Raw genomic sequence first — 13,152 nt, 5'->3', positions numbered from 1 at the left:
CTCCAGCCTTTGAAGGGTCTAAGCTGCCAGGGAGCCGCGTAAGATCATTGGATAATTCAGGGTGGAAAGGACCTCAGGAGGTCTCTAGCTGAACCTCCTCCTCAAAGCAGGGTCAGCTCCGAGATCACACCAGGTTGCTCAGGGCTTTATCATGTCACATCTTAAAATCTCCAAGAACAGAGGCTGCACAGACTCTCTAGGCATCCTGTCCTACTGCTTCATAGTTTCCAGCATGAAAAAGTTTCTCCTTTTGTCCAGATTGAACCTCATTCGTTTCAGTTTATACCGGTTGTCTCTCTCCTCTGCTATGCACAATGGTGGAGAACCTGGCTCCACCTTCTCAATAATCTCCTCATAGGTATCAACAGACTGCTTATTAAAAATCTCCCTGAAGCAGACTCTTCCACAGGCTGAACGAGCCCAGCTCCCTCAGCTCTCCTCACAGGACAAGTGCTCCAGCTGCCATCCTGGTGGCCCACTGCTGAAGGTGCTCCAGTTTAGCCATGTCTTTCCTGTACTGAGGAGCCAAAACGGGACACAGTGTATCAGCTGGGATCCAAGGAGTGCTGAGTAGAGGGGGACAATCACTTTGCTCAATCTACTGGCTGTGCTTCTGTTAATATAGCCCAGGATATTGTTGGTCAGCTCGCTGCCCACCAGGGCCCCCAGGCCTTTCCAGCAGAGCTGCTCCCCAGGCAGGCAGCATCCAGCTCATATCATTGCAGGGGGCTCTTCCTTCCCGACTGCAGGACTTTTCACTTGTTCTTGCTGGATTTCAGAAGGTTCCTGTCAGCCCATTTCTCCTCCCTGAATGGCAGCCCTGCCCTCAAGTGTATCAGCTGGTCACCCAGTTTGGTGTCATCTGCAAACTGGACGAGCGTGCACTCCATCACCTCCTCCAGGTCATCGATGAAGATGTTAAACAGGACACAGCCCAGGATAGACCATGAGACAGATCACACAACATGGGGGCAGTGCCACAGGCAGCCATGAGGATCTTTTTCCCCCTTTTCTTGCATGGGGATTAGTTACTTTGGTTTTACTCTTCCAATGTAATAGATATGAAATCTTTCACACTCCCAATACGGCTCCACAGAATCATCTGGCCAGCTACGCTGCGACACACCAAATTACTCAGCCTCCCTGCAACAACAGTGCCCATCTCCTCTGCCTTCAGTACAAAAGTGGAACCCGCCAGCTCAGACAGTTTCAAAGTAATTGTGTTTGCATTCCTGGAGAAACCCCTTACCAACCACTGGATCAACAGCACAGTTGTTTAGCAAATGAAGCAACGCGGTGAGGATGCCTTCTACCAAGATCCTGGGTGGTACAGCATCTGCATGTAACACCATCCATGGGAAGAAAAGTCACTCACTAAAAATTACGATTTGTTTTACCGGTTCGTCCACAGAAAAGAAAATCCACGCGTGTTCCCCGTTGCTTAAAGAGCTGACAGAGAAAGGCTTTTTACCAGGTGCTGAACTAGCTTGGCAAATGTTGGTACCTGTGATCTGTTTGTTAACATGTAAATGACAGGAATTAAGGGATCAGAAATATACAGTTGGAAAGACTGTATAAAACAAACACCTTAAATGTCAGAGTCATGGCTTGGTCAAGCATAGCTCCCCAGCCTTCTTATTGCTCTTACTACTGATAGTCAGCAGAGCAAGAGCCACCACAGTTTAGTTTTTTAAACTAAATGATATGAAGCTAAATGATACTGAGGATCCACAGTGATGATTTAAACTATGGCCCCTCACTGTGTTAATGCAGGTACAGCTGCAGTGCTGCAGTAGAAGTGGGCAATTTCAAGACAGCAGTCTAATTAAGCACATCGTAAGTGGTCAAGAGGGAAACTATTAGTCTGAATCTGTGTGAGCAGTCAGAGGAAAAAACTCACAAGCACCCAGTTATCCCGGACACATCATGGAAACAAATATATACCTTTCTCCTTCAACCACACAGCAGAGAGCGGATACTAAGGCCAGTCCCTCTTCCCTTCCCATTACCATCTGTCTCTCTCCCTGACGAGGTACCCTCAAAAAACCCAGCTCCACAGAATCAGAGAAATGTTGCTTGGAAGGACCTGCCAAGGTCCAGCTTGAAGCTGGACTATTGCCACATTAGATGACGTCCATCATGACTGCTTCTCCCCTTCCACATGCAAAAGAAACCCTAGCAGTTTGTGTGGCAGACAGCATCAGATCTGCTATACGGGCAGCAGATCTGGTTTGCTCCCGGCACAGCAGGACCATTTGGAGCATGACATCCTGCGCCCAATTAAAATCCAGTTTCGCAATGATAGGGCTCCATTATACATGCTTACTTAACTACCTAATTAGAGAGTCAAGATCCCTGTCAGACCAAATTCAGTACAGATCCAAGACATATCTATAGTGTTAGCATTCTTGCGGCCTGCTTAATTTTCTAATGGAACCAATTCACTGTAACAATACTGGGAGCCATACACAGGGAAGAAGGCAAACAGTAATCCCGAGGGACAATTTTATAACCCTGTTCCTGAGGAGGAATATTAAGTAGAAAATGCAAGCCTGGATGTCCTGGTACTTTCTCCTATTCTACCATTTGGGAAGAAAATCCTGTGAATTTTGCGATGCCTCTAAATCCATCTGCTGGACTAGGCAAGCCAGAAAGCAAACAACACTATTCTATTTTAAAATGACAGAAGTGCCTGCATCTGTTTAATAGCACACATGCATACATCTGCCAAACAGACCTAGTGGCAAGACACTTTCTGAGGTTTACACATTTTTCTATTTAAAGACAGTAAAAAAAGACACCGTGCCTCTATACAGACATCAGAATAGCTCTCCTCCTCATCCAGCTCTCACAGTCTCTTTCCTTATTCCAAATAAATTGTGTAAGCAACCATCTCAGCTAATTAAAAATTAGCAATAAGGCCATATGGCAGCCATAAAAGAAAATACACTATTTCTTTTTTCAGTGGATTTCATTATGGTTCAACCACGCAATGAAAGAAGTATTAAAGACAGAACCAGAATTCCAGGAGCCAGAACAGCTTGCTCGTTTTATAACCAAAATGCAGTATACATTGAAAAGAGATTTTATAAGAGTTTATATCTGATCGCCAGACAGGTCTCGGGGATTATAAAGAAGCCTTTTTTAACTTGGAGAAACAATCACTGAGAGGCAAAACTGAATTCCCAAAGATCCTGTTGCTCGCCACTAGCAAAGCCAAAACCATAATCCCGTCCCATGGCCTCCTCTCTCAGCCTAAGGGCTCTGGAGAGGGGTCTGCAGCGGGTGCATGGAAACAAATTGTGTGTATAGGATTTATAATTAGAAGCTTCATTGTGCGGATGTATCTTCCTCCATGAGGAAGTGACAGTGATTTAATGGCCTGAAGAGTATGGAGCCACTGCTCTCAGCCAGCACATGCTGCCAGGTGTGCATGTTCTCCCCACATCTGGTTTTCAGAGCAAGACTAAACCGGATTCAAATTACAAAACCCTGAAACAACATATGTTAGCCATAATACTTTTCCAGCTAAACTAGACATACACAACAGAAGTCACGAATTTTGGGTTGCAGCTTTCTACTTGGCCAACAGAAGAGTACAAATTAGGAAATCTGTACCTGAGCAGAATACGCTTCACCCTGGAGAGATCACTTGGCCACTGACCTATGAGTTGCGCAACACAGAGGTTCCTGTTCCCACTTCCCCTCCATGCTCAGCCCACCCCCAAAGATAAACAGGGGTCACTGTCACCCACGGAAGAACTGCTGGTTTAGATCCCCCACATACAGCCCCTCCTGCGATGGTGGGGACGGCATGTACCACCACCCAGCAGCCTGTCCTGCAGCAAAGGTCTCAGGATCCAGCGCTCCTCTTGAGGGCAGCCTAGAAGAGCCCCCTGAAAAGCGGGGCTCTCCCACTGCTCACCCTGCCCCTCCTTCCCTTCCACTTCCCTCCTTCTCACCACAAGGCATGCCACGCTTCCCTCCACTGCTCACCCCTCAGCCCAGGGTGAGACGTGCCAATGCAGCCTACGACAACAAGAAGAAGCAGGTACACCGCAGCCACCAGGACGGCACATAAAGCAAGGGCCAGTCCACGTACCCCATACAGAGCCCGGGGAAAATCTGCTGCAGGCATGCATACTTTGCAAGTTAGAGTAAACAACTCCGACAACTGCATCAGTTGATTCTGCTGTGCCCTGAGGAAAAAAACTAAGCTTCATCAGTGACAATGCTCATATATAACACATTTCACAGAGCAGGCAGAGGACGTACAAGGGAGGGGGTAAGCAACTACCAAAGTCACCATGCAGAAGAGCTCAATTAGAGGGCTGTGCAGAGTAAGGCATGTGGACATCATGACAGCTGACCAGAACAGAGCTCATACCACCAGTCATGTCCAGAAACTGGCACAGGTCAGATCTTTCTCTGGAGCCACGTGGTTGACTTTCAAGCAGCTGGCTTCTACAACAAAATACCCAGATCCCATTAGTTCAAAGAACCTGGAGGTTTGGTGAAGTCATGATTGCTAATGAGCAGAGGTCAGCACAAGGAGAAGCCTTTGGGAAACAAGGCTTCCCCCTTCCTTCTTTCTTCCTGGCCTCCAGGTCTCCTGAAACGACTGTGAGGAGCCCGAGGGCTGTCCCTTAACCTGCTGCTGCAGTGAAGACCTTGCCCCACTGGCATAAGAACAAGGACAGACTGAAAACGCTGCAAAGGGAACAAGACTTCAGGGTAAGAAGGCACACACAGAGCCTTCTGCGTTACCAGCAGCAGTGAGGGTGACAAGGATCACAAACAGATGATGTTATAGGTGAAGCAGAAAACTCCTCCTCCTTAAGATACATGTCAGTGTCTCTGTACGGTCGCATGTCCCCATCAAGACATCATGTCCCAGGAACCCTGACACAGACAACCTCTCAGGTGTGTATTTGCAGGACAAGATTTCTAGTGGTGCCCAAGAGATTTGTATACCTGACTCCCTTCGAAAAGTAACAGCAATTTGGCATCCAAATCCCTCAAGAGCAGGTTTGAAGTACCAGCTACACTGGCACTTCCACAGCTACAAACTTGAATCTCCTCAGCTGTGTCCATGACATTTGTATGCATAAGGTACACACACTAAATCTCCTTCCCAGCTGAACAGCAAAGCTGTAACTGCTGAAACACCAATTCCTGCAACTAGCGGACTCTGCCTCGCGCTGGTCTTGCCACAGACCACATAACCCTGGATCCCTTAGCAAGAAGTTGTTCTGACATGCTTTCGCAATGGAAAGAGCTTGCCAGCTAATCTCTCAAATCTCCTAACATCAAAGTATGATCCAAAGCTCAAAGCAGCGCATTGGAGAACTCCACCAGCTTCATCTGTTTTCGGCTCAGCCGGCCTGCAGCACTTCTTGAAGTACATAAAAAGACGTTTAGCGCTGTTATGCATAACTATACTAAATCTTCTGGACCCCTGTATTGCAGACGTGCAAATCAGTAGGATGCATTTATATGAATAAAGAGATCTAAATATCACAACTCTTAAAAACACAAGCACTTAATATGATTAATGTGTTTATGGTAATGCATTGCAGAACACAGCCTGCTCTCCCTGCATAGATCCACCAGTGGGACCAAGAATCCCCCCTTCACACCCTTCAGCAGAGAGCATCTGCACAGACTCTGCATGAAGTCGTGACTTTGCAGCTCCCCCCATTCATATCAGGTCCACGTGCAGCCCTCTATACATCAAAGTCTCACAGGGCTCACTCAGACGCTCCTCGAAACAGAAACAGCCAGATACCAACTTCTAGAAGTCTCTCCCAAGATGTTAGCATTAATAAATCCTTTAGAAGAAATGAAAACAGGTATCATTGAACAATTGCTTTTAATTAAGGGTAGACTTCAAGGAGAAAAGGAGTCCCTTTCCAAATCCTTGCATTAGTATTTTTAAGAAATTCGAAATCTAGTTTTGGAAAATTAGAAGCGTTGATAGCCACCTTGCTAAGGTGTTATAATGAAACATAACAGTGTTCTTACAATGAATCTTATTTTAACGATTGCAACTCTGAAAATAAAACAACTTTAAAATGTCTGTTTTTCTTAAATAAAAGCAAGTTACTTTCTCCAATCCACTGCTGAAGAGCTACAGAGCTATTTCGCATATCTTGCTGCATCCTGTCTGGAAGAAAACTTTCGGCTGTAATTCAAAACTCTATTGTCTCAGCAAGAGACTGTACCCAAAGCTGCGTTAGGCGAACCACCCTAGCCTAGCTGCAGTTACAGGAGAAAAATAGGGGGGTTATAACACTATTAAAAGGATGATTCCTGTGCAGGTAAAGTTCATTTCAGTTGAGACATTGACACAAATTATATCCACAGTACAGCTTTTGCCAGAATAGAACACAGTGTCAGAACCTAGACTGGCACTGCTCAAGCAAGGCTGACACCAGACCTGGTCAGAAGTACGCCTGAGCCCTACAGGAGAAACTCAGCAATTAGGCTATACAGGTTCCAACTGGAAACTTAGGTCTCTGTTTAAATTAGTAGTAGAAAGGATAATAAATTGAACGTGAATTTGCATATGTCTGCACAGTCTTTCTATGGATGCATACACATATCTGGAATGGTATGTAGCTTCAATATAATTATATGCAAATTACTCTCTTAAAAAGCAAGTAATTCTGCTTAACCAGCACCCATTCATCTTCTGTTTGGATATTTCAGCAGCAGTAGCCCCTTACGAGTTCATAAAGTAAGATATATGGGCACAGTCAGTATGAAACACCATCTGCAATGGCCAGGAATGGTTGTGACGGGGACAAATCCCGTGCATGAATAACACAACAAACATGAGTGCCACCTGCAAAGTGAATGAAGATTGAGTCAAGCGTGCCTTACTTACAGCTTTACAACTTTTTAGGATCTATTGAACAGGCATCTTTCAGTATCATTTTAAAGCTAGCTACATTTGTTGGAAGCCTCAGCAACCACTAGGCAGTCGCTAAAGCAAGGGAGCAGCACACCGAGACAGAGAAGTTAAATTTTTTGCAGTCTGTTTACACTGATACATCTCTGGAGACTGCGTAACAGAGCATTAAAAAGAGATTTTAACTATTTTCAGTATACCATATTCAAATGAAAGATAAGATCTGTTTTCTAAGCAAGTCCAATTCTCCTATCCTGTTGTGTTCAAGGGCATGCCTTACAGACTTGAGATGTGCTCATCAATACAAAGGCAATGAAGCAGATCTGGTTTTGAACCTCTTTTCCCTCCAGAGAGCAATTACGTGCACAAGCAGCCCCGTCATTTTCAAAGGAATGATAAAGAAACTGCTTCCTCCAATTTAATTCTGCTGTTGAGCTTATTTCCTCATGTTCTTCCCTCCAGAAAGCCAAACTGCATCGGGCAGTACGAGCAGCCCCACCTGAACAATTTGGAGATGGGTTTTAGCATACGTAGAGCTGTGGTAAACGGGCAGATGATGCAGTGCCTTTGCCTAAGGATCACAGCACCAGAGAGGACTCAGGAAATACAGTTTCTTTCCCTGGCTTTGTCACTGCCTTGCCAGATGACCTTGAATAAATCACCTCACTTCCTCACCCTCCAGCTTTTCTCCCTGCAAGACAGAGGCAACAACCGCCACCTTTCTCTGGGAGAAAAACCTTGCCATCTAGTGAAATACGCGTCTACCGAGCTATTTACCAAACTGGTGTGCCCGCAGGCAAACGCAAAAGCAAACTTTTCACAGCCACTCCGTCTCACTGTTACACTGAGCCACAGACCCCAAGAACAATACTTTAACCTCCCTTGATATGTGTAAAACCTTCATATTATTCAGCTGGTGTTGCAGTAATTCTGCCCTCTGTAGCACTGTCATCTCTCGCGTTCTTTCCCCCTCTCCTGTTGATTTCATGAGGCAGAATAAATTGCTCTTTTCTGGAGCAGTTTCCTCACCCCTATGCCCACCCTCAATTGTGTCACTGGGAAACAACACTAAGCAATTAAGTCTGTTGTATTTCTCTCACTGACTCCTCCCTATAGGCTATATATATACACACACATACACAGATACAGTAATAGAAGGTTTATTTAGCCAAACACCTGCTGCCCAGATCTTTCATACAGCCTGTTATGAGGAAAAGAAAACAAAGCTTTGCAAGTAGGCAAGGAGCAAAGCTTGCAGCAAACCCCCTCCTTTATTTCAGTACAAAGACATCACCCTGACCGACAGGAAAGGGCAGATTTTTTTTTTTTAAAGTTCCTTTTACAGATGGGAGATGAAACACAGCACTGTCTGAAACAGTATCTTTTACAGGGTCTGAAAAGAAGCTAAGGGATCATCGAGCTTATGAACCGTGTCCTGCTATGGGCCCTGCCTGCATCCCAGTAGTTTCCTAAGGTATTTACAGCATATTTTGGGGCTCTTGAAACAGATGTGCTGAAGTTTAGTAACCACATTACAGATGTGGCACATCGTGAAAGCCCGAGATACACCAAGACAGAATCATGTCGTGGAAAACATCAGGCAAACCTAGATTTTTGCAGATTTCCACACAGCCTAAGGGGGGCGGGGTGGGTGGTTATAAACCAAGGGGTCACACGAGCACTGCAACAAACACATCCCGCTTTCCTAAGGATGTGTGTCATGACGGATTATAACATTTAAGAACACAGTGCTTCTTCCCATAGACGTGTCCTTTCTCCAGCTGTGTCCCTCCCACCTGGGCTCTCTACTGGCGCGTCAGGGTTGAGCTCATTTGCAGGTGTTCCTGCAGTGGGACTCCACTGAGGTCTTTCTGTTCTCATTGGTCACCCATTTTGACACAATCTGCAGTCATTTAACAATCCTTAAGACCAGCAGTTCTCCCTCAGGGGCATTTTTAGCCAAACTATGGGTTAAAAATATTCCTAGGAAGGAAGAGGAAGGGAGGGGCCAAACAGATAGTGAGATCACCCACCCCTACTGCCATAGGAAACCAGGGTAAAAACGGCTCCCCCATGAACAGCGGCAGCTGCTGTTTAAGTCAGGGCTGCCTAATAAGTCAGTTCAGCCATAAAAACTCAGAAACCTAAGTATAAGTTGTAATAGTGGAAAACAGAGGTTCAAGGTAGAAATTCAAAGGCTTCCTCAAACAGTTAAGCCACCTATAGAATTCGAGTTAAAACGTTGATGAATTTGACCTGAAATCTTAACCCTACCTCACCTACCGGCACCCACTTACAAAGCCCTATGTCACACCATACTGCTAAAGCAAGAGCAGCAGCAAAGCTGTTTACACGCTACGGTAAATACTTTGAATACTGCCACAGTGACTATCACCAGCGTACCTAGGAACCTTATTTATCCTCCTGTCATAAAGGCATGGTATGAGCTTACACTGGCCGCCTCGATAAGACTAATGAACACTCCTCTCCCAATATAACCTCTCTAAAAACAGACTGCAGCATGTTATAAAGTAGTCAGCCAAAAAAATATTTAAATTTAGTTGCTTATGGGTTGGCAGCCACACATCATGGTTATTTATGACACAGCTGCCACCCATGATTAAAAAAAAAGAAAACCGCGTAAGTAACCAACAAAAGCTTTTTCAGTGTCATTGTAAGGATCTCTGAGCTGCGTGGCTCCCAAGTTGTGCACAAAGACAAAAAGGATTAATATAACTGGATTACAGCTCTTGCACAGGCCAGGTTAAAGGTCATTATATGAATACAGCTGAGATGGTGACAGCAGGCCCGCGTTTACGGTACGATGCAAAGACAGGCAGCGAAAGCAAGAAGTATGTATAAAGAGCTCTCTGGGTTGCTTGCTTGCTTTTCATGCTGCGAGAGGGAGAGGAGGCAAGAAGGATTTTTGGTTGTGGCAAATCAGCAGCCAACATTTCCATTTGCTACTGTGGAGAGTAGTTGGTGAAGAGGCCCATATTCACTCTGGGAAGATCACTCTGACCTCTGCTGGTCCCCTCAGAGAAAACCAGCAGAAACGGCCTGAAGGGAAGGAGGGAGGGAGGGAAACCCCCAGGGCAGAGCAGTTCCCAAGCACACAGGAAAAGTTGACCACACGGCTCCTGCATGGTCAACCCACTCATTCAAGGAACACCACACAGATGAGCTTCCAACTTACTTCTGCTTCACACTCACATACAAAGACTTCGTTTCTAGCCCTGACATTTGCTCCCATGGCTGCCCAGGTCCTACCACAAGCCACGGACCAGCCGCTCTCCCCCTGGTGCAGACCCCACCCCACCACCTCCTCACTGCTCAGCCCTTGGCCCCCTCCAGTTTCACAGCCGTGGTCTGGACAGTGCTGCGTTTGAGAGCTGCCCCACAAAGAAAGTGCAAAACGTAGAAGGGTAATGAGCCATTTCCCCTTACAGCCAAGGGCCTCAGCCGCCGGCAGCACCGCCGCGTGTCAGACCCAACGGGAGGCTCCAGGGGCTTGCAGACGGCCTTTCCTCCCTTCGCATTTTCAGACTGGAAAGAACAGGCGAACAAAAAGCTGCACCGCATGTTTCAGCATCCTCCCCATCACACTGACAGAAGCGTGACCACCACACTTTACATTACCGCAGCGGCGGTTCCCCACTAAGTACCGTGGGCAGGAACCAAAATGGGCCCTTCCAGCACCAAGAGGAACTGCGGCCACGAGAGTCGGCAAAATAATGAACAAACTCAGCAAAATGAGTGGGTGGCCCCTGCTGAAAGCAGTCACCTCAAAAACATCGCCCAGCGATGCCAAAATTTCTCGTTTAAGAAGGGACGCTGCCAACCTGCTTAAGCTTAGAAGTCACCTTTGAATGAAATACACTCTTTTGGAGCGTGTGGTTGGCTTCCCCCGCTGGAGATAAGTTTTCTCCACCATCTTCCTTCACAAGCAAATGAGATCATCAGGAAGGCACGACCGCATCTGCTGCTCCTTAGCAGAACCATGTTGAAGAAACTTGATTAAGAATAGGTAATAAAGGAAATACCAGTAAGCCACACCAAACCAGCCAAGAGAAGGAAAAGGAAGCAATTTCCTTGATCCAGGTTTTGAGGCCAAGTATTTTATTTTTAAATATTTAAAAGCTGCCTTCTAAATGTTGCTGGCAATTAATAGACTCGATATGGGTAAAACACGAGTTCGCTCAACAGCGAGCTGAAAGGAGGCTGAAACTCAAATTACGTCCCTACCCTACACCCCTCAGACACTAAAACAAAACCAAGGCCAGTTTTAACCAGCCAGAAAGCCAAAATTGCATTAAACCGTAAGGCAAGGACACCCAGATTTCCAGCTAGCAGACATTAGCAGTCTGGGGATAACGCGGAGGAAGAGTTTCTCCGCAGAAGCCAGTATTTGGTCAGTCGGGGAAGCAGAGGAGGACAGAGTACGCCACCCTCAGAGGAGACACCGCTCATGAGAAAGGTACGCTTTGCGTACACAGGGCTGGACCATCTTTATCAAGTCTAGCGGCAAGACGCCGCCTCCCTATCTACAGCAACAACAAAAAAGTCGTATCGCTTGAGAGTAAACAGTGCTATCTCCGCACAGCCTCTGGTGCAAGCAGACCGCTCCGAGATCGCCTCGCACACGTGCCCGCACGAGAAGGCCGTGCCAGGGGTGCAGCGCCGAGGCGGATCCGGGCTGCGGGGGCCGAGGCACCCCGACGCGGGTGCCGCTCCGCTGGGCTCGGGCTGAGGGAGCTTCTCCAGGCCCTGGGCGCTGAAGGGGGAGGCTCACACCGCCCTGCCCGGCTGGCGCCGGCGGCGACCACCCCAATGAACACACTGGGTACACTGTGGTGTAAGCGTACCCAGGCGAAACCCTGGTGCTCGAGGGCTAGGTGTTTTTGCTTAATGTATTTGGTTATGAAAAACACTCCGCGAAAAGTAGCTATGCCAACATAAAGCCTATGGATGAAGCGGGCCTGGAATGAAACACGGGTGGATTTAATCGTTCCCTCGTGGCTTCCTCAACTCTCAGACTGGAAAAAACGACGCCCACAGCCTCCCTGGTCACCAGAAGTTTATTTTACAGCAGAAAGCCGGTTCTGGGGTTCCCTTCGCAGCTGCGGGCCGACGTAGGAAGAGGGGAGCCGGGCAGCGGTGGGGCAAGCGCCCAAGCCCTGAGGCGCGCCCGACGAGCGGCCACCCCGCACCGGCCTGCGGCGGGAAGCGCCGGGCGCTCCCAGGCGCCGGGACCTCCCGGCAGCCCCCCGCTGCCAGCCGCCCCCCAACGCCCGCCCGCGGCGCCCGGGGCCCGCGGGGCGCCCCAAGCGCCCTCCCGCCGCGCCGCCGCCCCCGCGCCGGGCTGAGGCGGGCGAGGCCCCGCTCCCCGCCGGGGCTGCAGCCGCTGCGGAGACAGAGAGCAGGCGGACCGCCCGCCCCCCGCCCCCTGCCCCGGCGGCGCTCCCAAACAAAGGGGGGGTCTGCCCCGCAGCCTGCCGCCCGCCCCCGCCGCCGGCTGCCCCCGGAGGGACGGGACGGGACGGGACGGGACGGGAGCGGGAAGCGGCTGCAAGTCACGCCGGCCGGGGGCACCTTCCTTCCTCCCCCCCGCGCGGGCGAACTCACCCTCCTTGGCTTTCTTCTTCCTCGCCAGGGTGCCGCCTAGCTTGCCCAGGAACGACTCGTCTTTCTTCATCCTGTGGGGCCGCAGCGTCGGGGATCGGACGGGCGCGGCGGACATCGGCTTTGCCAGGGGCTCACCGGGGGAGCCTGCCCGACTCCGGCCCGATCCCTGCCCTGCCCGGGGGCTGAAGCGGCCCGCGGAGCCGAACAAAGCCCGGGAGCGGGTGGATCAGCCGGCCAGCCGCGACCGAGCGGGGAGAGCCGGCAGCGGGGAGGCGGTGGGCGTGCGAGCCGGAGCCGGAGCCGCACGGAGGGCAGGGGGCGGGCTGGGAGCCGCTGCCGGCGGCCACAGCGCCCTGCCACGGCCTGGAAGTCCGCGGGAGGCGGGGGCGGGCCGCCACGCCGAGCCGGCCCCGCCGCCTCCGACGCCCCCCGCGCCGCCGCCGCCGTCTTCCCGCGCCCGCTGAGGGGCCGCGGGGCGGTGGCCGCCCTGGGGAGCCGCCGGCGGCTGAGCCCGGGCCCAGCAGCACCCAGCCGGCCGCAAGCAAACACTGAAGTTTCACCCGCGGAGAGCCGTGCCGTTCCCGTGTGGGCTGTGCGGCGACGGCCGAGGCAGG

At 49.6% G+C, this 13,152-nt stretch overlaps 1 protein-coding gene across 1 annotated transcript in view; it reads right to left on the bottom strand.

The window, feature by feature from the left end:
* Nucleotides 1-12,940, bottom strand: part of PARVB (parvin beta) — a 60,933-nt gene extending 47,993 nt beyond the window's left edge. Inside the window, exon 1 of the mRNA XM_087766737.1 lies at nt 12,539-12,940. Within this exon, the coding sequence (XP_087622863.1) occupies nt 12,539-12,653 (115 nt within the window). The 5' untranslated portion in view covers nt 12,654-12,940. The remainder of the gene's footprint in view (nt 1-12,538) is intronic.
* Nucleotides 12,941-13,152: the final 212 nt, after the last annotated feature.

Source organism: Nipponia nippon, unplaced genomic scaffold, assembly GCF_047370975.1.
Source record: "Nipponia nippon isolate SJK-2023a ecotype South Korea unplaced genomic scaffold, ASM4737097v1 scaffold_3, whole genome shotgun sequence".
Lineage (NCBI taxonomy): Eukaryota > Metazoa > Chordata > Aves > Pelecaniformes > Threskiornithidae > Nipponia > Nipponia nippon.
Note: the sequence above shows the minus strand (reverse complement) of the source record. Positions and strands in the feature narration are given on the sequence as shown.